Here is a 25349-nt window from a genome sequence, read left to right on the forward strand (position 1 = left end):
CTAGCTTTCAGCACCATTACCTCAACACCACATACAGGAGCTGGGGCCTCAGGCCTGGGCCCTTTGATGTCAGAAGGCTTTGGATAGTTGAAGATGCAGTCCGGGATCTTAAGCACTTACAAATTCGTAACATATTGTACAAATCTGAATTGCATTTTTGTTTTTAATATACTGTATATATTTTTTTTGCAGGATGTAACATAACATACTGAATGGATGATACAGTACACAACTGTGCACAATTTGTGGGGACCTGTTTTGGCTCGTGAGCACTTCTTTCAAAACTCCTGGCTGAAATGATAGAAAATCTCTCGAGCGTCACTTTAAGCTACACAGGGACAGCATATACTCTACCCTGCCTGTATGGCCTCAATACAGCACGCTCACCATGGTCGTCTTCATGGGCACACTAAATGTTCAAACATTTTGCAACTAAAAGAGCGTGTCTTATTGGACAGTTCCAGGTAGTCCATCCCTGTTTGGTCTGTCGTCTTCTGTTTGGTGCCTAATGAACACGACCCAACAGCCTCTGGTATTTGCAGTGTCATTTTAAAACCGTCGAGAGCATCAGCAGATGCACTTTTTGAAGCTTTGCACGGTGCGACAAGGACAGGGACTATGCAGGGGGAAGTTGTGCCTACAAGGACGGGGACTATGCAGGGGGAAGTTGTGCCTACAAGGACGGGGACTATGCAGGGGGAAGTTGTGCCTACAAGGACGGGGACTATGCAGGGGGAAGTTGTGCCTACAAGGACGGGGACTATGCAGGGAGAAGTTGTGCCTACAAGGACGGGGACTATGCAGGGAGAAGTTGTGCCTACAAGGACGGGGACTATGCAGGGGGAAGTTGTGCCTACAAGGACGGGGACTATGCAGGGGGAAGTTGTGCCTACAAGGACGGGGACTATGCAGGGGGAAGTTGTGCTGTAGTTAGTTCGACTAACCTATTGGGGAAAGTAGAAAAGGTCACTGAACGTTACCACATTAACATTTAGATGACCTCTTTTTCCTGTGCTTCGCGTATCATTTATGGAAAGAAACACTTTGTTTTCAGAGAGATTATAAAGAGTTGGACTTGTGTTGAACTCATCAGTGTTTGGCTGTCATGACATTTTAAAGGGGCAGTCTGGGATTCAAGGGGCTACAGGTGAGTGGGAGTGCGTAAGCAGCATAAGCCTTCCACCTCTCTCTGTAGCCAGCGTTGAAATGTTGACTTATGGCATTATAAACCCTCCCTAAGCCCCTTGTGAAATCTGCCCGCTTGTATTCATATCAGGGATAAGCCGTGCCTCTCTGGTAGAGCGAGAGAGAGGGGGAGGGAGGGGAGTGTTGAATGTGACTGTCCCATAAAGAGTAGGAATGGTGTAGTAGCTGTGTACCGTTGACTACAGCTGTAGACTAGACTAACTTATCGCTTCTTTGGCTGCTTAGCTGAAAGACCGTTTTTTTTTTTTTACTCCTGCTCGCTCTCTCTCCCTCTTGTCTCTCTCCTATCGCTCTTCCACTTCCTCTCTCTTTCTCTCTATCACCACACGCACACTCCTCTTCCTCTCTCTCTCTCTCTCTCTCTCTCTCTCGCCTCCTCATCATCTCCTCCTTAGCAGCAGTGGAATGAGCAGGCTGAGGCGGGGAGATGCCTTACGTGGATCGGCAGAACAGGATCTGTGGCTTCCTGGACATCGAGGAGAATGAGAACAGCGGCAAGTTCCTCCGACGCTACTTCATCCTGGACACCAAGGAGGGTAGCCTGGTATGGTACATGGACAACCCACAGGTAGGACAGCAGAGGAGTACACACGCGCACAGGAGCAGACGTAGTCACACACAGAACATACCCTGGGACATGTAGTTCTGGACTACATACATTTCACAGAGGAGATCATGAGTTGGGCTGTGACGCTCTCACTACCCTCAACAGTCGTCATTGTCTGTCTGTTTGCTTAACGCATGCATTTAGGCTGATGTCATTACTTGAATGGGCAGCAGCTGAAGCTGACTCGTGTACTTACTGTGTGCACTGTAGTAGGACAATAGCAGTAGGATGGATTGAATAGCTGCTTGTGTTTGGACTGAGCTAATCTCATAACGTGTTGGACTGGATTGATCTGTCTGGTCTGGCCAGACCTCTCTGGGCCCCATCAAGAAGAAATGTGTGTGTCGTCCGCTGGGGAGATGATGTTACATCTGGGATAACAAACCCCCCCCCCACACCGCAACCCGTACGTCTGTCCAGCTATCCGTCGGTCCATTCGTCCGTCTACCTGTCCCTCCCCCAGATCTCTACTCTCGTGACGTGTGAAGTAAGGCTCATGACTTGAGCTTTTTCATCTCTGAACTTGTGGGATTTTACGCTCCCGTCGATATATAAAGTATAGCTGCTTTACAGTTGGAACAGTATAATAGTGCTCTTTAACAGGGGTACTCGCGTACTATTTGAGAAGGTCCGGTCACCCAAATTTCCTAGGTGGCAAAGGTCCGGGTGGATAATGTAATTTATCGGCGTAGTAACAAACCCCCACACCGCAACCAATGCGACCCCCCCCCCCCCCCCCCCAAACCCTCTTGTTGGCGGAAGAAAATGTTGCTGTTTTAAAGCTAACTTCCTGTAATTATATGCGTTCTTCCATGTCTTGTGTGCTTGTGATACCGGGGTCGAAGCCTGACCGTTCTGGTCCGTATTGACCCCGTTCTGGGTCCGGATCCGGTCAGCGGTCCGCCAGTTGAGTATGGAGGCTCCTATAGTATAACAGCAGTGTTACTGATTTGGACATTCCTTTACACGGCATAAAATGACAAGAGAAAGGATTCATCTTGTAAACCTGATGTAGATGCTAACCAATCAATCAAACGTCGGTGTAAACAGAAAAATAACTCTCCTGAGAATGCAGGGCATTTTAAATGCATGTCATCTTGTTTGGCTGGGAGTGGGAGCTCAGTGAGGAATACTTGTACAAAGACCGATTTGGTCATGCCCCCAAAAAAAGATGTAATTTTTTGATGCTGCCCTGGGCTCTGAATTATTTAATTCAGTTTAGTTTCCATCTCCTTCTCCAAGACCTGCTAAAAGTTTCATGCTTTATCACTGTTGAATTTCTTTGATTCTCAGACAGTTTTCCGACTCTTAAGTTCTGTTCTCAAGTTCACTCCGGCTCTATTCTCCTTCCGAACCTTCTCTAGCTGTCCCTTTGATTTCCTGGTCTACCACTGTCCTATTTAAGCACTTTATATTATGTTGTTTTCAGGTTTGCGATCTCACAATTTCTCTCTCCTCTCTCTCTCTCTCTCGCTGTCTCTGTCTCATGTTTAGAACCTGCCCAAAGGAGCTGAACATGTTGGCTCCCTCAAACTCTCTTACATCTCAAAGGTCAGTCAAGTTGTCCAATTATATCTCGTCTGACAGACACAGACATGGCAAACCACAGTCTTAGGTGTGAACATCCAGTGTTTCCCTTAGGTTTTTATTTATTTGGTGGTGGCAACCGTCGTGGGGAGTGGTGGGGGTCGTAATAGCCGTGGTCAGCCCATTGGCGTGGTTTAAATAGGTCCATATTTGGCGGCAGAGAGAAAAATGTGCAGTTTTTTTTTGGCACATTTCTTATTATTCTGTACATTTCCATGGAGCTGAGACATTTTTTTTCCCCCTTTGTGAAAACAAATTTCCTGCAATTCTATGCGTTTTTCCATAGCTAATTCTGTGTTCTTATGCTCAAACATTATAATATAAAACCATTGGGGACGCCAATCGTGGTCCCTGGGGATGTGCCCTGCGTGTCCTATCAGTAATCCAGCCACCACAAAAATGCTCCTAAATTCTTATTTATTTTTTAATTCTCCTTGACAGTCTAGCTTTTATTTATGGGGTTTTCTAGTTCTTAAAGATTTATATTCCAAAACAATATATAGGTAAATGATCTAGTCTACATACTTTCTGTTTAGTCATTTTTAAGGTTCCACTGAAAGGGTTTTTCTATCCCGAAAATGAATAGCAGCGATCAGGTGCCGTTGCTAAGTGCCTATATGGGAAAGATTAACATCTGCCCCACTTTCACTCATTCTCTTCCTCTCTTTCTATCACTCTCTCTCCTAGGTGAGTGATGCCACCAAGCTGCGACCGAAGGCGGAGTTCTGCTTCGGTAAGTCCTACAACCTCTGGATTTGACACAGTGGATCCGTGAACCAAATGTTTGCGACACTCGACGGTGGTTTTTATATGTGTATGAGTACTGTGTGTTTTGGCTAGCGCAGAGGTAAGTATTGTCTCTCAGGTTGGCGCTGGTTGGTGGCATTGTGCTGTCTGAGGGGGCTCTGAAGGAGGAAGCAGGGGGCACTGGGGAGGGAGCGCTCGGGGGTTGGTAGTAGGCTTGTAGCAAGGAGGCCCCTAACCTTCAGCTATTGTTCATCAGAGTAGACCGGACAAACACACTGTAGGGGGCTTTGTCAACTCCTCCCCAGGGGATTCAAACGAGAAACCAGGGCCTCGTAACATGTGCTTTACACACACACACACGCACACACACACACACAATACTTTGTCTTCAGTGTCATTCTCTCAGGGCCCCTTCATACTAATTGGACTAGAATGAGTTAGTTCACTAAGGTGGATGATGTGAGGCCCCGTGCAGCTCATAGATGGTAGCCAGTAAATGCACTATTCACCTGTCCCCTCCTTCCACAGTCTCCTTTTCCCTCTTTTCCTCCCTCCCTACGTTGCGGAGGTTTGGATGGGACAGTTTCCTATATGACGTGCTGTTGTTCTACAGGCCCTTTGTCCCTCAGCGGCCCCACTCAAGAGTATAGCTCCCCCACACTCAATAGAAGGAAGCAGTAGGATGACCCGCCAGTGACTGCAAAGCGCTGGCTCGACCCAAGCATGTCATTGGATGAGGGGGGTGTCGGGGTCTCTCGCTTTCCTGCATGACAGGATGCTGGCGTCCCAATCGGAACCCCCCCTCTCTAAATCTCTGGGATATTTTTAGCCTAGTTATTTGCATGATCCAGATCCACTTTTGGATTCCTCCCCCAATAGTCCCATCAATCTATTCTGCCACTACACAGTTTTGTGTTGTGACTGCAGTTTTAGGACTAGCTACCTGACTGTCGAGGTTAACCTCTCTAGGGGGTGTGGGACGGTAGCGTCCCACCTGGCCAACATCCAGTGAAATTGCAGAGCGCGAAATTCAAAAATACTCAATTCAAATATTTAACATTCTTGAAAATATATGTGTTATACATCTTGTTAATCCAGCCGCCGTATCAGATTTCAAAAAGGCTTTATGGCGAAAGCAAACCATGCGATTATCTGAGGACAGCACTCAGCACACAAAACATTACGTACAGTTACCAGCCAAGTAGATTAGTCACGAAAGTCAGAAATAGCAATACAATTAATCACTTACCTTTGATCTTCGTATGGTTGCACTCACAAGACTCCATGTTACACAATAAATGTTTGTTTTGTTCGATAAAGTCCCTCTTTATATCCAATAACCTCCATTTTGTTGGCGCATTTTGTTCAGTAATCCAATGGCTCAAATGCGGTCACAAGAGGCAGACAAAAATTCTAAGTAGTATCTGTAAAGTTTGTAGAGACATGTCAAATTATGTTTATAATCAATCCTCGGGTTGTTTTTAGCCTAAATAATCTATAATATTTTAACCGGACAAAAGCTTCGTCAATATAAAAGGAAAACAAGAAAGGCGTGCTCTCGGTCGTGCGCAGTAACCAGCTCTGAGGACATCCCAGGGTCCACTCACTCAATGTTGTCAATCTCCCTCATTTTTCAGAATAAAAGCCTGTCTAAACAATGTCTAAAGACTGTTCACAACTAGTGGAAGCCATAGGGAATGGAATCTGGGTCCTATCCCTTTAAATGGTGGATAGGCTTTCATTGGAAAACAGCCATTTCAAAGTAATGGCACTTCCTGGATGGATTTTCCTCAGGTTTTCACCTGCCATGTCAGTTCTGTTATACTCACAGACATTATTTTAACAGTTTTAGAAACTTTAGAGTGTTATTCCAAAACTACCAATTATATGCATATCCTAGCTTCTGGGCCTGAGTAGCAGGCAGTTGACTTTGGGCACGCTTTTCATCCGGAGGTGAAAATAGTGCCCCCTACCCTAATGAAGTTAACCTTCCTCAGCCCTGACTGAGTCTAACATACTGCGCCAAGTTTTTATTTATTTATTTATTTTATTTTATTTAACATTTATTTAACTAGGCAAGTCAGTTAAGAACAAATTCTTATTTACAATGACGACCTACGTTAAGGATATGCTCGTCATCGACAAGGAGTAGGGAGTTTGTTAGGATGAAAAGAAACTGAATAGAGCTAAGCACAGGCAAAATCCTAGAGGAACCTGGTTCAGTCTGCTTTTCAACAGACACTGGGAGACAAATTCACCTTTCAGCAGGACAATAACCCAAAACTCAACTCATAACACAGTAAAATGTGGAAATAGTCAAGAAGTGTATCACTTCATAATCGCTGCATTTTATAGATGGTATATAGTTACAGTGTTCATGCAGTAGTGTATTGTAGTATAGGGCCACTGAATAGGTATTGATTAGTGGCTCTTGAGGGTTGAGGGCATCAGCAATGGTCCAATTGATAAAAGGCTGGATGTTTTTTTTCATCACCAATTGCATAATTTCTATTACATTTGTTAACCAGCCACTGAACTAATGGCTACAGAATGATTAGGTAACATATTTCATTAAATAACTTGTACGGTTAGAGAGCATCACTTTAAAATCACGATGGCCAGGGACAGAAGAGATCGTAATCACCAATGTTCCTTTTTAGAGACCATTTGTGTTTGCATATCTTTGTGTTCAGAATATTGGTTTTATTAATTGCCATCTGTAATAGTCTGTTGTATAGCAATGGCCAGCATTCTAAAGGTGTCCTGTCATTTGTTGAGTTATCCCAGGAAGTTCCAGATTTGGATGACTGGGGCTTGTATTATTTCTCAGTATGACAAATTTCCCCTAAAACAAGCCCAATTTATGTTTTGTAACATTATTGTTTCAATGATGGATCATTAGATCTGATGGCAAATATTTACCAAAATCCGTGGTTTTTAAGACAAGATCCACCCAATACAATGTTCCATTGTTGTTTGAAACGGTCATTTTCAATGCGAATGTTTACATTCCAACTTGTCTCATCATTCCTTTATCAGCCGGCAAACATTCTGTTGCGTAGACTCCCATAAACAAGATATAGAAAAGTATGAAACTAAAAAGAAAAAGACTATTTTGGAGTGGCTATCATATTTTAATACCATCAAACTTTTGCCACCCCAAAGTGGACACATTTTACCTCTGGCCCGTGGACTAATAGATTGCTATTTGGGATGCAATAAAAGTTCTCTCTGGATTCCGAACTTGGGATCCAGTCGACTGTTAACAGCATGATATTCTGAGTGTCAGACTAGTTAGCAGGAATATATTACAGCGACGCATATGGGCCTGACTGGCAGAACTGCTACTGTTCTCTGTTTGAAAACTGACTGGAAATCTGTCTCTTTCTCTCTCTCAAGTCGTCAATGCTGGTATGAGGAAGTTCTACCTCCAGGCCAACGATCAGCAGGATCTGGTAGAGTGGGTCAACGTGCTCAACAACGCCACCAAGATCACAGTGAGTGCCCCGCCCTGCTACCTGTCATAAGTAGCACTTTGTCACAGCCCCCTACAGGCACCACCTCCTGTAGTACAAGACTGCTCCCATCTCAACCCCTCTGGGAAGGATCTGTTATCCCATTTCAGCTAGCGTGAGTGGAAGTTTTACAGGACAAGAAAGGCGTGATGGAGGAGGATGACAAGTCAACACGGGAGAGAAATACCTTATGAAACAGTCATTGCACACAGTGTTACGGTCTGCTGGGACCAGGAGCCCATGTCTGTCTCCTAGAGGGCATCCAAACCCCTCTGGACGGGGGGGATCATTTCCCTGAGTGCGTCACTGAGGGCCAGGGCAGCGAAAGTGGCTTACTCTGCTCCTCTCCCTCCCCTCTGACTAGCCCTGGAATACACGCATGCACACATACACACAGGCAGGCACGTACACGCGCACACACAGACCAGAGCAGGCAGGACAAAGGGGAAGGCGAGTGTCGTGAGTCACGGACTGTCTCTACAGATTTGAGAGAATAACGCTCTCCCTTTGAAAAGGCGGTGCATGGACAGAACAGAGTTGTGTGCCTATGGATCAGCTTTGACAAAGATTCAGTGGAGAGGATGTCTCACTCCAATTACTCTTAAACCACATCCATGTATGAGGAAGGGACTGGGCGTTGAGCATAGTAACGTAATAATGAACTTTTATAATGACTTCAATACAGTGTTGTGCTCATCATTGAGTTATATCCTGCTGCTGACAGACTACAAAACAGCCGCACTGTTACTCAACAAGCTCCCATACACAGTCTCACTGTTACTCAACAAGTTCCCATACACGGTCTCACTGTTACTCAACAAGCTCCCATACACAGCCGCGCTGTTACTCAACAAGCTCCCATACACAGCCGCGCTGTTACTCAACAAGCTCCCATACACAGCCGCGCTGTTACTCAACAAGCTCCCATACACAGCCGCGCTGTTACTCAACAAGCTCCCATACACAGCCGCGCTGTTACTCAACAAGCTCCCATACACAGCCGCGCTGTTACTCAACAAGCTCCCATACACAGCCGCGCTGTTACTCAACAAGCTCCCATACACAGCCGCGCTGTTACTCAACAAGCTCCATACACAGCCGCGCTGTTACTCAACAAGCTCCCATACACAGCCGCGCTGTTACTCAACAAGCTCCCATACACAGCCGCGCTGTTACTCAACAAGCTCCCATACACAGCCGCGCTGTTACTCAACAAGCTCCCATACACAGCCGCGCTGTTACTCAACAAGCTCCCATACACAGCCGCGCTGTTACTCAACAAGCTCCCATACACAGTCGCGCTGTTACTCAACAAGCTCCCATACACGAACACACACTCTCTGTCAGGCATACAAAAGGCCCTACTACACACACACTCCATATATTGTGCCACACACTGCTATTAATAGACCAATGGCTGTCAATGTTTGACTGTGTGCGTGCACTGGAGTGTGAGCCCTGGCCACTAGTAGAGGGGTGGGGATGTTCCCTAATGCCTGCGGGCCACACACACACACACATCAATCGATGACCCCAGTCACCACAGTGTAGCAGTGGCTCTCTGAAGCCCCCAGGCTAGAGTTGATGGAAAATATACTAACAAGCAGGCAGGGAGTACATCACATCACTACAGAGACTGCAGAGGGACACATCTAACACGCTATCGGAGCATGTTGTCCACTCTGCTGGTCCTGGACTCCTGGCTCCTGATGCACTCTGGGAGTTGATGTTTATTTAACATATTCCAGGTGCCAAAGTCGGGGGACGGCCAGCCCAGTGCAGAGATGCCTCAGGAGGTGCTGGGTTCCATGAAGCAGATCTCCTATAAGACTGAGATTATAGGAGGGGTACCCATCATCACTGCCACACAGGTAAGGAAGGATCACCAGTCTGGCCCAGCACTTAACGAACCCTAACCTTGCCCACTCATATGAACATGCAAAAAATTCAAGTAACTTTTAATGAAGTTCTCAGGTTTTCCAGAAGTCCTGGTTAGAATATTCCTTGAATCAGCAGGATATCCAGGATTCCTTCACCTGGGATTTCTGGAGAAAGTGGGACATTTCTGGGATTTTGGGAGAGTTACTGTAAACTTCTGGACATATCTGACATATTGACATATTTATGTCATATCTGACATATATTTGAAGGCCACCTGCTCTGTTGTGGCTTGGAACAGTTCAGTCAAGTGTGGTTTCAGACAGTTACAAGCAAGGACATTCCGAGACTTGTCCCGAAGCCACTCCTGCATTGTCTTGGCTGTGTGCTTAGGTTCGTTGTCCTGTTGGAAGGTGAACATTCACCCCAGTCTGAGGTCCTGAACGCTCTGGAGCATATTTTCATCAATGATCTCTTTGTGCTTTGCTCCGTTCATCTTTCCCTCAATCCTGACTAGTCTCCCAGTCCCTTCCACTGAAAAACATTCCCACAGCATGATGCTGCCACCACTTCACCGTAGGGATGGTATTGGCCAGGTGATGTGCGGTGCCAGGTTTCCTCCAGACGTGACGCTTGGCATTCAGGCCAAAGAGTTCAATCTTGGTTTTATCAGACCAGAGAATCTTGTTTCTCATTGTCTGAGAGTCCTTTGGGTGCCTTTTGGCAAACTCCAAGCAGGCTGTCATGTGCCTTTTACAGAGGATTGGCTTCCGTCTGGCCTGATTGGTGGAGTGTTCCAGAGATGGAGATGGGAGAACCTTCCAGAAGGAAAGCCATCAGAGTGACCATTGGGTTCTTGGTCACCTCCCTGATCAAGGCCTTTCTCCCCCGATTGCTCAGTTTGGCCATGCAGCCAGCTCTAGGAAGAGTCTTGGTGGTTACAATCTTCTTCTATTTAAGAATGATGGAGGCCACTGTGTTCTTGGGGACCTTCAATGCTGCAGAAATGTTTTGGTACCCTTCCCCAGATCTGTGCCTCGACACAATCCTGTCTCGGAGCTCTACGGACAATCCCTTCGACCTCATTGCTTGGTCTTTGCGCTGTGACATGCACTGTCAACTGCGGGACCTTATACAGACAGGTGTGTGCCTTTTCTAAATCATGTCCAATCAATCGAATTTACCACAGATGGACTCAGTCAAGTTGAAGAAACATTTCAAGGATGATCAATGGAAACAGGATGCACCTGAGCTCAATTTCGAGTCTCACAGCAAAGGGTCTGAATACTTACTGTATGTAAATCATGTATTTCTATTTTGAATGAATTTGCTAACATTTCTAAAAACCTGTTGTCACTTTGTGATTATGGAGTATTGTGTGTAGATTGAGGATTTTTTTATTTTATTCAATCCATTTTAGAATTAGGCTGTAACGTAACAAAATGTGGATGAATTGAAGAGGTCTGAATACTTTCCGAATGCGCTGTAAATAGACTGTCTGTCTGAAGGTGTCCATGGATCAGGCCATCTTTTAGCTAGACAGACAGTGACGGACATTGAACATAGTGTTCCACTGACTGAGTTTCTGCTGTGTATGAGCTATGAGCAGTACAAGTCATACTCTGTCTTGTGCTGGTATCTGGTGTATAGCCAGCCAATAGTAACTGAAAGTGAAAATTCACATCCAGATGCACAAGCTATGGCCTCTGATGTCACTTCCTGTGTGGGTGGTGGTGGTGCAGTGGGCCTCGACTTCTGCTTGACACATGCAACAGGCAGTGAATTCTCTATCATATCTCTAGTCACTGTAGACGATGTGGTGGGGGGCTTTTCCCACACACATCTGATTCTGTGTGTCTGTCTGTCTGCGTTGGCGTGCCAGATTGGTTTTGTAGTTGTGTGTGTTTTATTTATTCAACTTTTATTTAGTAATGGAAAATGCAATGAGACCAGGGTCTCATTTTCAAAGGTGCCCTGAGCACAGCAATACAACAGAACGAAAAATCGAACAAAGATTTAAAAAATATATTTTTTAAGTATATGTGTGTTTGTACTTCGTACACTTATAAACTCTCTTTTTCTGGACCTTGTCTTTCAAAGATAATTTGTAAAAATTCAAATAACTTCACAGATCTTCATTGTAAAGGGTTTAAACACTGTTTCCCATGCTTGTTCAATGAACCATAAACAATTAATGAACATGCACCTGTGGAACGGTCGTTAAGACACAAACAGCTTACAGACGGTAGGCAATTAAGGTCACAGTTATGAAAACCTAGGACACTGAAGAGGCCTTTCTACTGACTCTGAAAAACACCACAAGAATGAACTGCATGAACGTGCCTTAGGCATGCTGCAAGGAGGCATGAGGACTGCAGATGTGGTCAGGGCAATAAATTGCAATGTCCGTACTGTGAGACGCCTAAGACAGCGCTACAGGGAGACAGGACAAACAACTGATCGTCCTCAGTGGCAGACCATGTGTAAGAACACCTGCACAGGATCGGTACATCCGAACATCACACCTGCGGGACAGGTACAGGATGGCAACAACAACTGCCCGAGTTACACCAGGAACGCACAATCCCTCCATCAGTGCTCAGACTGTCCGCAATAGGCTCAGAGAGGCTGGACTGAGGGCTTGTAGGCCTGTTGTAAGGCAGGTCCTCACCAGACATCACCGGCAACAACGTCGCCTATGGGCACAAACCCACCGTCGCTGGACCAGACAGGACTGGCAAAAAGTGCTCTTCACTGACAAGTTGCGGTTTTGTCTCACCAGGGGGGATGGTCGGATTCGCGTTTATAGTCAAAGAAATGAGTGTTACACCGAGGCCTGTACTCTGGAGCGGGATCTATTTGGAGGTGGAGGGTCTGTCATGGTTTGGGGCGGTGTGTCACAGCATCATCAGACTGAGCTTGTTGTCATTGCAGGCATTCTCAATGCTGTGCATTACAGGGAAGACATCCTCCTCCCTCATGTGGTACCCTTCTTGCAGGCTCATCCTGACATGACCCTCCAGCATGACAATGCCACCAGCCATGCTGCTTGTTCTGTGCATGATTTCCTGCAAGGCAGGAATGTCAGTGTTCTGCCATGGCCAGCGACGAGCCCGGATCTCAATCCCATTGAGCACGTCTGAGACCTGTTGGATCGGAGGGCTAGGACCATTCCCCCCAGAAATGTCCGGGAACTTGCATATGCCTTGATGGAAGAGTGGGGTAACATCTCACAGCAAGAACTGGCAAAGCTGGTGCAGTCCATGAGGAGGAGATGCACTGCAGTACTTAATGCAGCTGGTGGCCACACCAGATACTGACTGTTACTTTTGATTTTGACCCCCCCTTTGTTCAGGGACACATTATTCCATTTCTGTTAGTCACATGTCTGTGGAACTTGTTCAGTTTGTCTCATTTGTTGAATCTTATGTTCATACAACAATTTACACATGTTAAGTTTGCTGAAAATAAACGCAGTTGACAGTGAGAGGACGCTTTTTTGTTGTTGCTGAGTTTGTGTATGTGTCCTCCCTCCTTCCCTCTGGTGCAGGAGCAGGGCGACGGGGGGCAGAACGGAGCAGACAGGGGGGGCCTGCGGAAGGCCCACAGCCAGCTGCCCTACTTCCTGGGGCGGGGGTTGCAGGACCAGGCGCTCATCAAGGCTGGATACTGTGTCAAGCAGGGAGCCCTGGTAGGTAGACAGTAGAGGAGGACGCTTTCTGGGGGGGAGGGGAGAGAGTGCTGTAGCAGCCTACACTCAAAACCATGGACGTATTCATAAAGGAATGCAGTGGAAAACGTTTTGCACAGACAATGAAAAGGAGTGTTTCTTATTGGACAAGTCCAGGTAGTCGCTCCCGGTTTTTGTCCGTTTTCCTCTGGATGGTACCGAATGAATACACCACAGGCTCAGAGAGATTCTCTGTCAGCTACAAGCATTTAACACTACCAGCGCTGTGTGTTTGTTGTTGTGTTAGGATGATGATGAGTTAGAAAGCAGCTGACCAGATATTTTGGACACAGCCAGGGTGCTGAGGGTGATTTATATCCTTCATTGTTGTCCTACCCTTAAACTACTGTACCTTCTCTTATCCCCTATAAATAGACCATATTAACCACAGTAATCCAGCCATTCTAAAGCAAACCGTGGTCCTATACAATATCAGAATAGCAATCAATTAGCCACGTTCTTAGCAAGTCGAAGGATTTGGAGGTGCTGGAAATGTTGATGGCCATTTTGTATATGACTTTCGAATGTTTGACTTTCGAATGTTTGTAACTTTCTCTTGCGCAGATGAAGAACTGGAAGAGGAGATACTTCTTACTGGAGGAGAACGCGGTCAGCTACTTTAAGTCAGACCTGGTGAGTGGGAATGTCTCTCCTCTCCACCGCTGCGTCTGTGAGCGAGGTGACACACACTTCACATAAAATGTCCTTGAGCTGCCCACCCGCCTGCCCCATCACACACACACACACACACACCACACAATACAAAGGCGCTGTGTGACCCCGTTGGCCAGCAGTTCGTCTTTGTGTTGCACCTGTGTTTGACAGAGCCCTAGAGCCCCGGACAGACGGACACACACACACACACACCAATCAGATAAGAGTTGACTCCAGGCCTGTGCATTGTTCACAGCTCCCAAAGCTCTTGGCACAGCCACTAATAAATAGGACTTCCAAATCGACAAGCCTGGTTTTGACTTCTCCTCTATGAGGGAAAGGTTAGATTCTTAGCGTTCACATTCTGAACTGTGGCTAAATGACTTCTAGATTGTTTGATAGATCTGTTTTTGTCCCGCTCACATTCTGCACCCCCTCTCTCATGATCTGAGAGGTAGAGAACGAGTTCAGACAAGAGGGACACGTTGTCTGCCTCTTCCCCCTCCCTTAGGAGTGGTTGGTGTGCTGCCGCAGTGGAATTAGCTTGACTCCCATTGGCCCTAACACTGGGCCTGAGTGTGTGCTTTCTCTGTCCAGACCTCTTCGTCTCTCCATCCTCTCCTACTGAAATGCCATTAGTGTCTCTATCCCAGGGCCAAAGGCATGCAGAGTTTACGTCTCCTATAGAGATGATAATGCTGGGGTTGCGCTATTGACTGTCCACGGGCTTGCAACGTCAACATATCCAGACAAGTGTAACCGGTCTGAAATGGCTAGCTAGTTAGCGGTGGTGCGAGGCTAATAGCGTTTCAATTGTTGACGTCGCTCGCTCAGAGACCTTGAAGCAGTTGTTCCACTTGCTCTGCAAGGGCCGCAGCTTTTTGCGGAGCGATGGGTAACGTGCAGAAGGTCCCTGGTTTGAGCCCAGGTCGGGGCGAGGAGAGGGACGGAAGCAAAACTGTTACACAAAAGCAGACACACAACATATCCAGACAAACACACACACACTGTAATCTCATAGTTTGTGTGTGTGTGGGGGGTTATAGGGGGACTGGGGTATTGCCTTTGGGGATTGTTGTCTCAGCACGTCGTGGAATGCGTCGTGAATTCCATTCCTGGTGCTCCACTTGTGGACAGCGTAGCATGTCCCAGCCTGTGTGTGTGGATGGGTGGTTGGCAGCAGGTGGGCAGGGATCCTGTTATGTTCCTAGTAATCTAGCATAATGTCAGAGAGCCTATTGTCAATGATCATATGCTTAGTCCTAGAACCTTTTAGCAGATGGGGAAAATGAGGCAAGTCCTCAGTTTAGTCCTACGGTGGATGAATTTTTGTCCTCTAGCTTCATTCTAGGCCTGTGATAGCTGTTGTCCAGGGTGTCACGTGCTGTTGCTGAGCCTCCCGTAAAAAGCAAGTGTGACGAAACTCCCTGGATCAGAGCTAGGCCTGTGAGGGCAGATCATGAGTACTCCCCTTCATCCCCCTTCTACCCTCTCAGCCTGTCCTCTCTGTTCAGGGCACATCAGGGACTAGCTCCTGTGCTGTCATGTTACACGTTGGATTGTTCATGTCATGTTGCTTGTGTTGAATTAATGATGTATTGCGATGGTGTAACATGTTCCGTGGCTATTTCCTCTTCTCCCTTTCTCCTTTCTTTCTTTCTTTTCTCTCTCTCTTCTCTCTCTCTCAGGAGAGAGAGCCACTGCGTGTGATCCCACTGAAAGAGGTTCACAAAGTTCAGGAGTGCAAACAGAGGTCAGTGTCTTTTACTCTTTAGTCACTGAGCTAGACAGATTGGCTATCGACACCGGCGGGACAAGTGCCAAGGTGATAGGGGCTGGGAGGGAGATGTGGGCTGTGTCCTTAATGGCACCCTGTTCCCTATTTGCTGCACTGCTTTTGACCAGGGCCTACATACACTATATAGGGAATAGCGTGCCGTGTGGGACGCAGACATGGCTGCCAACTGTAGCGTCCTCACAGATGAGAAGTGTAAATGTTGGATATGGACTCACGGAATTGGCTTACTGTCGTCCTTGGACGGCGACGCGCTCTCTTACGTTCACACCCAGTGATTTACGTTACTGGGATGTTTGAATATTATTGAAAGAGGTGTTCATGTCTTTCTATCCAGTGACTTAATGCAGAGGGACAATCTATTTGAAGTGGTCACTAGCTCAAGGACCTTTTACATACAGGTAAGACAATTTCTTTCTCCAGTTAATGTCTGCCTATATGGACTGAATTCCATTGAAGAGATACAGTAACTGTCCATTGCCATTGGCACACAGTAACCTATTCCTTCTCTCTCTCTCTCTCTCTCTCTCTCTCTCTCTCTCTCTCTCTCTCTCTCTCTGTTTTCTTTGTGACCCCTCTTCCTTCCTCTGTAGTCGGACAGTCCAGAGGAGATGCACAGCTGGATAAAGGCCATCTCTGGAGCCATTGTGGCCCAGCGGGGGCCTGGACGCTCAGCTGCCTCTGTACGTATTCAGTCTGGGGCTGGGCCTGAGCCACTGGTCCTCCATACTGGCTCTGCCTGGGACCCACAGGGTGTCACAACTTTCAACACTTTAGTTCCAGCCTTGTATTACATGACACACCTGGTTCACTAACCAAGGGCTTGATGGTTAGTTGGATCAGGTGTGTTTGTGCTGGGCTAGAATAAAAGCCTGCACGACATGTGGGTGCCCAGGAAGAGTATTTTGAGATCTCTGCTCCGAGATGGAGAAACTTGACTGTCTTTGCAGGGAACCATATTTGATCGAAATCCGCTGTTCCGGTTTGGCTAGAATGTCTCTAGTTAGTCTGTTTCTGGCTGTTGAAGAGTAAACGTTAAGATCCGGTTTGGATGTAAACCATTCACCCACCCACCACCCCAGCTTAGAAACTCCAATCACAGTTGGGGGAGGGGTTCCAGGTTTTTCATTGACATACTGCAGGTGTAGCTTACACTACAGTACCCAAGGCAGTATTCTATCTCTACTCGACCTGGTGACGCTGCTAGATACCCCACCTCGAACCGTAACCGGCGGTCACACCCGCACAGAATAGAAACCCCCGCCTCCAAATCCAGCCACTCTCCTGTTCTCTCTCTCCTTCTCTTGGCCGGAGTGTCCTCCCCCCATTCTCTCTCTCTCTCTCTCGCTCTCGCTCTCGCTCTCTCTCTCGCTCTCTCTTCCCCCCCCTAACGAAGCTGTGCACTACTGTGTTGTTGCAGATGTGTCAAGCCCGTCGGCTGTCGAACCCTTGTATACAGAGGTATACATTCCGCAATGGTGAATGCAGCACGTATGTGATCCCCCGTGTCAGTCCAGCAGCTTCATTTCTCTTTTGCCAAGTAGTAGTCCTAGGTTGCGTCTGAAATGGCACACTATTCCTTAAACAGTGCGCTACTTTTGACCAGGGGGAGCTCTGGTCAAAAGATCTATGTAGGGAATAGGGTGCCATCTCAGACACAGTCCTGGTCCAGTATAGTGGAATGAAGCTTTGACTGCTTATTCCCCTCTGAAACACCCAAGCAAGCCCAGTCACTAGATAATAGATAGACTTCCATCTCATGCTTGAGTGCTGATCATTAGCCCCTCCCCCTTCTCCATCCTAACTGTTCTGGACAGACATCCTCTAATCTGCTATTGATTGACCAGACTAACTCGCCCGGTCCACATGACCTCACTCCTCCTCCTTCCAGAGATCAGTATCGACTGGTCTGTTCTTGACTAGGCTTCTTGGAAAACTTCCTCTGGCATCACTGGTTACCTTCTTCCTCAACTGATTTGAATACATTTCTAACACATTTTGTGACTTCCAGGTCAGTTTGTGGCCATTTTTCTTTACTGAGATCCCATTCCTTTATACAGACAATGGAGGGAAAAACTGAAAAGGGCCTTCTATCTGGCCTCCATGTGCAAGCAAATATTCCACATAGATACCACTTACGTCACTGGGTTCCAATGTAGGGTGGGGCGCTGTAGTGCAGTAGTCTGTAGTACAGTAACCTGTAGCTGGTATCTAGGCCTAAGGCTGGTGTTGCATGTTCCCCGATCTATCCTAGAAACACACACACACACACACACACACACACACACACACACAGTATATCTTCATTCTTTCATTCATTCATTGGCTTCAACATCTTACACTTACCAACTTTGAGACTTTTTAACACTTCCACATGTCTTTTAAAGTCTCTAGTTACCGTTTTGGTTTGGGGAAAGTGTGCCTAGTAGTTTGAAGCCTTTCATGCTCTCTAATGACCCAGTAGTAATGACCCAGTAGTACTGTGATTCTTGTCAACATGTCATCGTGCACCCCCACCCCTTCAACACACACTTATGTTCTCCGAGCTCTACCCATTTATTCTGGTTTCATCCCTCTGTCCTTCTTGTCTCAAATCTCACCCTGTGTGTCACTTTTTCCACTTTTTCACTCGCCATTCCTCAACAGGTTTTTAGCTCGTCGTAACCGGTCATCTTTTCGCTAACGTTTGGCCATCTGTTTTCTTTGTTTTGTCTCTGTCGTGTTTTTCAGAGAGTCAAATGTGACAGTGAGATACTAACATTTCCCAAGTGAGCTCTACTGTACATCCACTGTCTACTGTACCACCACTGTCTGTGCTGCCATCCTTCTCCTTCAACTACATCTGCTGCCTCAGTCTGCCGGTGCTTCCCTCCAGCTTCCTCCACTACTCCTCTTTGCTCCTGCACCACTATAGATACTACCACTGCTTCAACTACTGTTGATGCTGTCCTGCCTCCCTTTGCCACCCTGTGCCACTGCCCCTGCTACAGCGCTGTGACTGACCTGACTGACTCCCCTGCATCCAGTGCTTCTGAATCTGAATGACTTTGTCCCCCTCCCTACCTCCGTTCCTTCCCCCAACACTCTGCAGGAGCACAGCGACCACACCCCCTCCGCCTTCTACTGTAGCAGCAATCAGGCGGGACCCCCCATCCCTCGCTCGCCCATCCAGGCAGAGCTCCCCTACCACCAGCCCCAGGGGGGCCCGGGCCCTGACCTGGGACAGCCAGGACTTCTTGGGCCTGCTGCCCTGGCGAGGCCACCAGGGGGCACCACCACCGCACCGCTCCCGCCTCTCTCTCCAGGAGACCCCCCGTCTGTCCAAGTGAGCGCCTCGTCCCGTTACCCCACCAACGCCCACCAGGAGGAGCTGTCGCCATGGAGACGGCGCAGCAAGGTAGAGGGCGACCAACCGGAACTCTCCTCCCTCAGCTTCGAGGACTCAGACCTGCATGTCAGCCAGGTGTGAGCCTCTAACCCTGACCCCTCCTGTCAGGATTCACACTGACAGAAAGGGGACTGGACATAGTGGACAGTCATCAACAACGACAAGAGGAAAGCCAATCAAACGTGACCAATCAGAGCCAACCTGGCCCTCAGGAAGACAGGAAGTGGTCCCTGGCTGTGACCGTTGATCGTCTACTCTCCCCTGTATCCAGACCCTCTCTTAACACAGCAAATGGCGTGATGTTTCAGGGCAAGGAGATGCCGTCAGATGTTCTATTTCAGTCTCTTTCGTTGTTGATATTTCTGTTGGGTGTTGCTCTTTCTCTCTTGTTGTTGGTATTGTAATGATTCCTGAACATCATCCCCTCTCCATTGGCTCAAGAGGTTACAAGAGGTGGACTGGGTTGGCTACTCTGCTGAGAAAGTCACTAATAATTTTTTTGTCATTATTTCCCACTCCACTTCCTCCTCCCAGGCGTCACTTGATTTACTGTTATCGGGGTTGTTGGGACTAATATATAAAAAAAAGGGGGCTAGATGTTATTTGTGTTCATAGTTACGTAAGTGAAAAAGTTATAACTGTTGTCAATGAGACGACCCCACTCATACACAAAAACATACACGTGTGGTGTAGATTTGTGTGAACTTTTAACGTGACCATTTGAGTTCCTATCCAAAGCATGCCATTGTTGAAGCACACCACGAGACATGGAACCACATCCTGAAGATAACTTAGCAGATGAATTTCCCTGCCGCTTTCTTACTTTCAGCTACGTTTTTAGAAAGAAAGTGGGTGTTAAGTGTTATATTTCTGGTTTTTATTCATCATTCAAATAGATACGCTTTGAGTCCTTCTGTTCATATGAGAGTTACACCTGTTGTGTTTTAGGCGCTCTCTCGTTCTCCCTCTATCTCTGTCACACACACACACACTGTCACACCTCTGTTTTTTTTTTGCCAAATGAAGTCCTGCACTGTATTGTACGTGCCTGCCAATGTTAGCATGCATTTGAATAGAGACTTCTCCCTCAGGAGGACATAAACAGGACATGTATATGTACAACACATCTATAGGCCTCTTGGCAGGGCCTTTCAAATGGCACTTTGTGGGCAGATAAGCTGCTCACTGCCCTTGGTCTGTTTTATGGGTGTTCCTTTGTGGTCCTCTTCTCTTTTCTACTGTGCGACTATTTTACTACTTTTCCGTACGCTGTGACAGTTTGTGTGTCTGTGGGTAGGCGTTCTGTGCCTCTCAGCTGTACTGTTCCTGTAACTTGTTACTGTGTTGCACACCTCTACTGTATAGCTGGTAAAGTGCCTGCGTTCTCTTTATAGAGAGAAGGAAAAAAATAAAGATATTTTGACCCTTTTAATTGTGTACCTGATGTTCTGAATCATGTGCATTATTTATTAAGTGGAGTTTGAAAATAAATCAATGGATTCAAGTTGGAGTGACTTTGCTTCTTATTTGTGTTGACTCGAATCATTTAAATAATGTCTTCTTTTTTTTTAGGTTGGATGCGGTCAAAACAGAAAATTGACACTAGTGCTGAAGGAAGGAACCACAAGCCAGTGTTTTGCTCAAATATGTTTCTATTACATGCAATGTCTGCTATGTTCACTTCTTTTGTAACCCCCAACTTTTCCACCATGTTATTGTAAATTGCATTTAGAGGTGTAACTCATTTTTACAGTGTTTTAAAAGTTGACACATCAAGGCCTGGTAAGACCATAGGAAAGGACTTGGCAACGCAGGGCTCTACTGCCATCTGTTGGCCTTGCTTTTTGGCATATATGGCCAACTGAGATATTTACCAAATGTCTCTCATTCATCTCAATTTGGTGTTCCGAACAAAGGTGAATTCCATCAGTCTGAATGATCAAGGCCACATCATACACTTAAGAGTGCGTCCAAAATGGAACCCTATTTCCTGTATAGTGCCCCAGAGCCCATACGGATCTGGTGAAAAGTAGTGCACAAAACCTAAACTTAGACCAGTTGGAAGGAGCTGTCTGTTGTGACCGAGATGTCCCTGCTATCTCGTAGTAAACCCAGCTGGAATCCATCGTGCTCTGGGAGCAGGCCAGGCCTGACTCACTGTCACAGTGTTATGATGCACAGAGCCAGGTATGAGGAAACAAATCCTGCTCAAAAGCTCTTGTTTGGATGGGGAACCAATTGAGAAAGAGCAGGGGGCTCATTATTCCAACCATGTACTAATGATGCTAGGCCCTCCTTTTCTGCCTCTATTAGCCTTACTATTACACAAACGTACATCCAATAAAAACACTCAGAAATAACAAACTGCTTAAACATATTGGAACAGGTCTCAGAGTTTGGATGTTACTGGCAGGGATTTGGTGTGGCCAAAGCTTGTTGTAGCAAATTGCATTGAGGACTCAACAATTGGAATCCCTCGCCATTCCCGAGTTCAGGTTTGAGTAACTCTGATTTTGACTCAAACGGACATTCGTAGTGCTTCATTAGAAGTGTCAGTTCACACGTAATGGGCTCGTTTTGAGAAGGATGTGCTTGCCAGATAGTGGAACTCTAAAGAACACAAGCAGGAGACCCACTGGGCACAGACGTCAATTCAACGTCTATTCCACGTCGGTTCAACGTCATTTCATTGAAGTGATGTGGAAACAACGTGGATTCAACCAGTGTTTGCCCAGAGGGAAACGACCACTGGGGAATCTATCTATGTTGATGACTGCGGTGAGTGAAGTTGAACAGTTGACCTCTCCTCTGATGCCACCAATGCCAGTTAAAATAAACAGTGCTGGCGGGTTGCACTTCAGGCCATCGTTTTATGTGGATGATAGCGTAAACATGAATCTTCAAGCTGGCCTCTGCTCTCATCTCGAAGAGCCCCCTAGCTGTTATCTGTAGTTACATAACAGGCGCAGAGTTGTTTTGGTCACATGGGGAACTAGTGACCTAGTCATGCAGGTTGGACACCACAGTGTAATGATGCTATGAAGACAGCATGGTCTCTAGCCACTGATCCCAGGTCTGTCCTGCTGTCCCTTGGCTGCCAGGTCTAGTTATACGCATCTGGTCCGTTCTGATCCCAGGCCTGTTCTGCTGACCCATGGCTGTTAGGGCCAGGTGTACGCATCAGGTCCGTTCTGATCCCAGGCCTTTTCTAAATATTTAGGGCTAGTTGTACGAATCAGGTCCATCCTGTCAAACCCAGAGCCCTTGGCGGGGAGTGATGATGTCAGCAATGATGACATGGCCCCTAACAGAGGCCTCTAAGTGAGTCAAGGACAACATAAACAGCTGGATGAACTCTGTAACCACAACAACGGGAGTAAACAGAGCCTGCATGGTCCGCCCCAATGCGTGTCAATGGCCGCGTCCAGCCCTAGGCTGGGTCCAGCTCATTATTTTCCTAGGGTGCTGAGGATTTCTCCACACTGGTCCCTGGGTGCTTAATGGAGATCACTCACAATGAGAGAGTGGTTGGAGCCTAACATCTGCACAGCCAGAGAACACAGCGATCCAACCCACCCTCTCTACTTCCTTCCCACCCTTCCTCCTCGATTCATCGCTGTGTGTGTGTGTGTGTGTGTGTGTGTGTGTGTGTGTGTGTGTGTGTGTGTGTGTGTGTGTGTGTGTGTGTGTGTGTGTGTGTGTGTGTGTGTGTGTGTGTGTGTGTGTGTGTGTGTGTGTGTGTGTGTGTGTGGTCACTAACACACCCACTTTAGTGTTACTTAAGAGATGCTTGATTCCAGCTGTTACAATGTGATGGAGCAAAAGTATATCTGAATGTTAGATATGATGCTACCTCTATATACATTTGACTGGTTCTGAGAAACCCCAGACATTACAGTACATGTGACATAATATGGCCAATACATTTCCTGCTTAGCTAATCACTGCTTTGCATGCCTGGCTTCCAGTTTCTTCTTCCATATCTTCTATGATGTTGCCAGACACAGCTGGCAAGCAATATGTTCAATCACATGATCTAAATTCGGATAAAGACACAAACAGTCCAAGACCTCCACTACCAAAACAATGTTCAAAACAAAACTGTAGTTAAATTGACCTGGAATAGTTAGCTCTCCACTCTGTCACTGCATTGCTGTAATTAACTTCATTTCCCCCACGTGTATAGTTTCTTTCCTGTTGTAAAAAATAATAATCGCTCCCAGATGAAATGAAAGTGAACAATAAATGTTACAAGAGATTACGTAAATTTGACATCAATGTCACTTCGGCTCACGTTTTCCAACCAACCGTCTACTCTAAACACCAACACAGACCTATAAACTTCCAGACTGCGCTGCTGAAGCACCACTGCTGTGCCCCTGAGGTCTCCTTGCGCAACTTTACAGTCCCTTAATCTGTTAGAAAGAGCTACACTTGCTTCGTCAGCACTTGGTCGACACTTCTAAGCTTCTTAATCAATTTAACGGACCATACAGCAGCACTTCTGCACCTACTAAGAGAAAAGGTAGAACTCAGCTGGATCTTTTCCCCACCAGTACGGTTCAGGATAGAGGACAATGTGTTCCCACAGAAAGATGGCTCTCTACAGCCAACTCTGGTTAACAAACATCCCCAAAGATTGCCAATATATTTTGTCAACAGGACAATGAGAATTGGGAGTCTTGTTCAGGGATTATTCAGTAAAGAACATTGTCTCTTGTGACTAGTGTGGCTTTCTTTGCCTTCCAGCACCAGTGTGCTGCAGTCCACTATTACTGTACTGTTGATCTTTCTCCCGCCAACTGCTGGTCGCTCTCGTTTCTCAGCCATAATGGGGATGTGCTGTAGCACTGGCAGTAGCATGACATGTGCCAGTAACATGGAAGGTAAACAGGATATGTCCTGGACAAGGGTGGGGAACTAGATGACCTCTGGTCAAAACCCTGTTGGTTCTGCTTGTGGTGTCTGGGCTGGCAGAAATAACATTAAAAGAGCATTGCAATTCAGCCATTCCTGATATTCATAGTGTCTTGTCCCCCAATGAGCATGAACGTTCTTACTTGTCAGCATCCACAGTATTACATAAGCTACAGTAAAGTTATGTTTCTTGTGATGTTGAGTCAAAGGTAAATTGGATCAGAGCTGTAGTGATGGGAATGGGTTGAGACTCGTTATATTTGTGGGTCCTGTGGAGTGTGTCTATGTGTTGATGATGGGGCTGTGAAAAGCGAGCGGGTGTGACTCATATGTACTGGGACAGCCAGGTTCAGAAGACATGGCGGAGGGGATGGAGAGGGGTGGAACTCTGTTTGACTCCCCTCCAGCATCACTCATAAACTGTGATGAGATGTCGAGGGTCCCATGAAACGGCCCTTAGAACAACAACAAAAAACACATGTGAGCAAATCACGTGAAAAATGTCACAATAATTCTCATGAGTCAGATATGTGGTTTTCAGACATACAGTGGGGAGAACAAGTATTTGATACACTGCCGATTTTGCAGGTTTTCCTACTTACAAAGCATGTAGAGGTCTGTCATTTTTATCATAGGTACACTTCAACTGTGAGAGACGGAATCTAAAACAAAAATCCAGAAAATCACATTGTATGATTTTTAAGTAATTAATTTGCATTTTATTGCCTGACATAAGTATTTGATCACCTACCAACCAGTAAGAATTCCGGCTCTCACAGACCTGTTAGTTTTTCTTTAAGAAGCCCTCCTGTTCTCCACTCATTACCTGTATTAACTGCACCTGTTTGAACTCGTTACCTGTATAAAAGACACCTGTCCACACACTCAATCAAACAGACTCCAACCTCTCCACAATGGCCAAGACCAGAGAGCTGTGTAAGGACATCAGGGATAAATTGTAGACCTGTACAAGGCTGGGATGGGCTACAGGACAATAGCCAAGCAGCTTGGTGAGAAGGCAACAACTGTTGGCACAATTATTAGAAAATGGAAGAAGTTCAAGATGACGGTCAATCACCCTCGGTCTGGGGCTCCATGCAAGATCTCACCTCGTGGGGCATCAATGATCATGAGGAATGTGAGGGATCAGCCCAGAACTACACGGCAGGACCTGGTCAATGACCTGAAGAGAGCTGGGACCACAGTCTCAAAGAAAACCATTAGTAACACACTACGCCGTCATGGATTAAAATCCTGCAGCGCACGCAAGGTCCCCCTGCTCAAGCCAGCGCATGTCCAGGCCCGTCTGAAGTTTGCCAATGACC

At 46.6% G+C, this 25349-nt stretch overlaps 1 protein-coding gene across 9 annotated transcripts in view; it reads left to right on the plus strand.

Moving 5' to 3' along the window:
- Positions 1-20611, plus strand: part of LOC139580942 (pleckstrin homology domain-containing family A member 1-like) — a 32377-nt gene extending 11766 nt beyond the window's left edge. For 2 of the 9 annotated variants that reach the window (XM_071410121.1, XM_071410123.1), the window contains exons 2-12: positions 1605-1774; positions 3308-3364; positions 4088-4133; positions 7547-7644; positions 9411-9533; positions 13091-13231; positions 13835-13903; positions 15613-15677; positions 16057-16120; positions 16313-16402; positions 18811-20611. In XM_071410121.1, coding sequence (XP_071266222.1) covers positions 1634-1774; positions 3308-3364; positions 4088-4133; positions 7547-7644; positions 9411-9533; positions 13091-13231; positions 13835-13903; positions 15613-15677; positions 16057-16120; positions 16313-16402; positions 18811-19188 — 1272 coding nt within the window. In that variant the 5' untranslated portion in view covers positions 1605-1633 and the 3' untranslated portion in view covers positions 19189-20611. Of the gene's footprint in view, positions 1-1601; positions 1775-3307; positions 3365-4087; positions 4134-7546; positions 7645-9410; positions 9534-13090; positions 13232-13834; positions 13904-15612; positions 15678-16056; positions 16121-16312; positions 16403-17139; positions 17211-18449 lie in introns of all 9 variants that reach the window. The other 7 variants (XM_071410120.1, XM_071410122.1, XM_071410124.1 and 4 more) reach the window with 6 other exon arrangements.
- Positions 20612-25349: the final 4738 nt, after the last annotated feature.

Source organism: Salvelinus alpinus, chromosome 7 (assembly GCF_045679555.1).
Source record: "Salvelinus alpinus chromosome 7, SLU_Salpinus.1, whole genome shotgun sequence".
Classification (NCBI taxonomy): domain Eukaryota; kingdom Metazoa; phylum Chordata; class Actinopteri; order Salmoniformes; family Salmonidae; genus Salvelinus; species Salvelinus alpinus.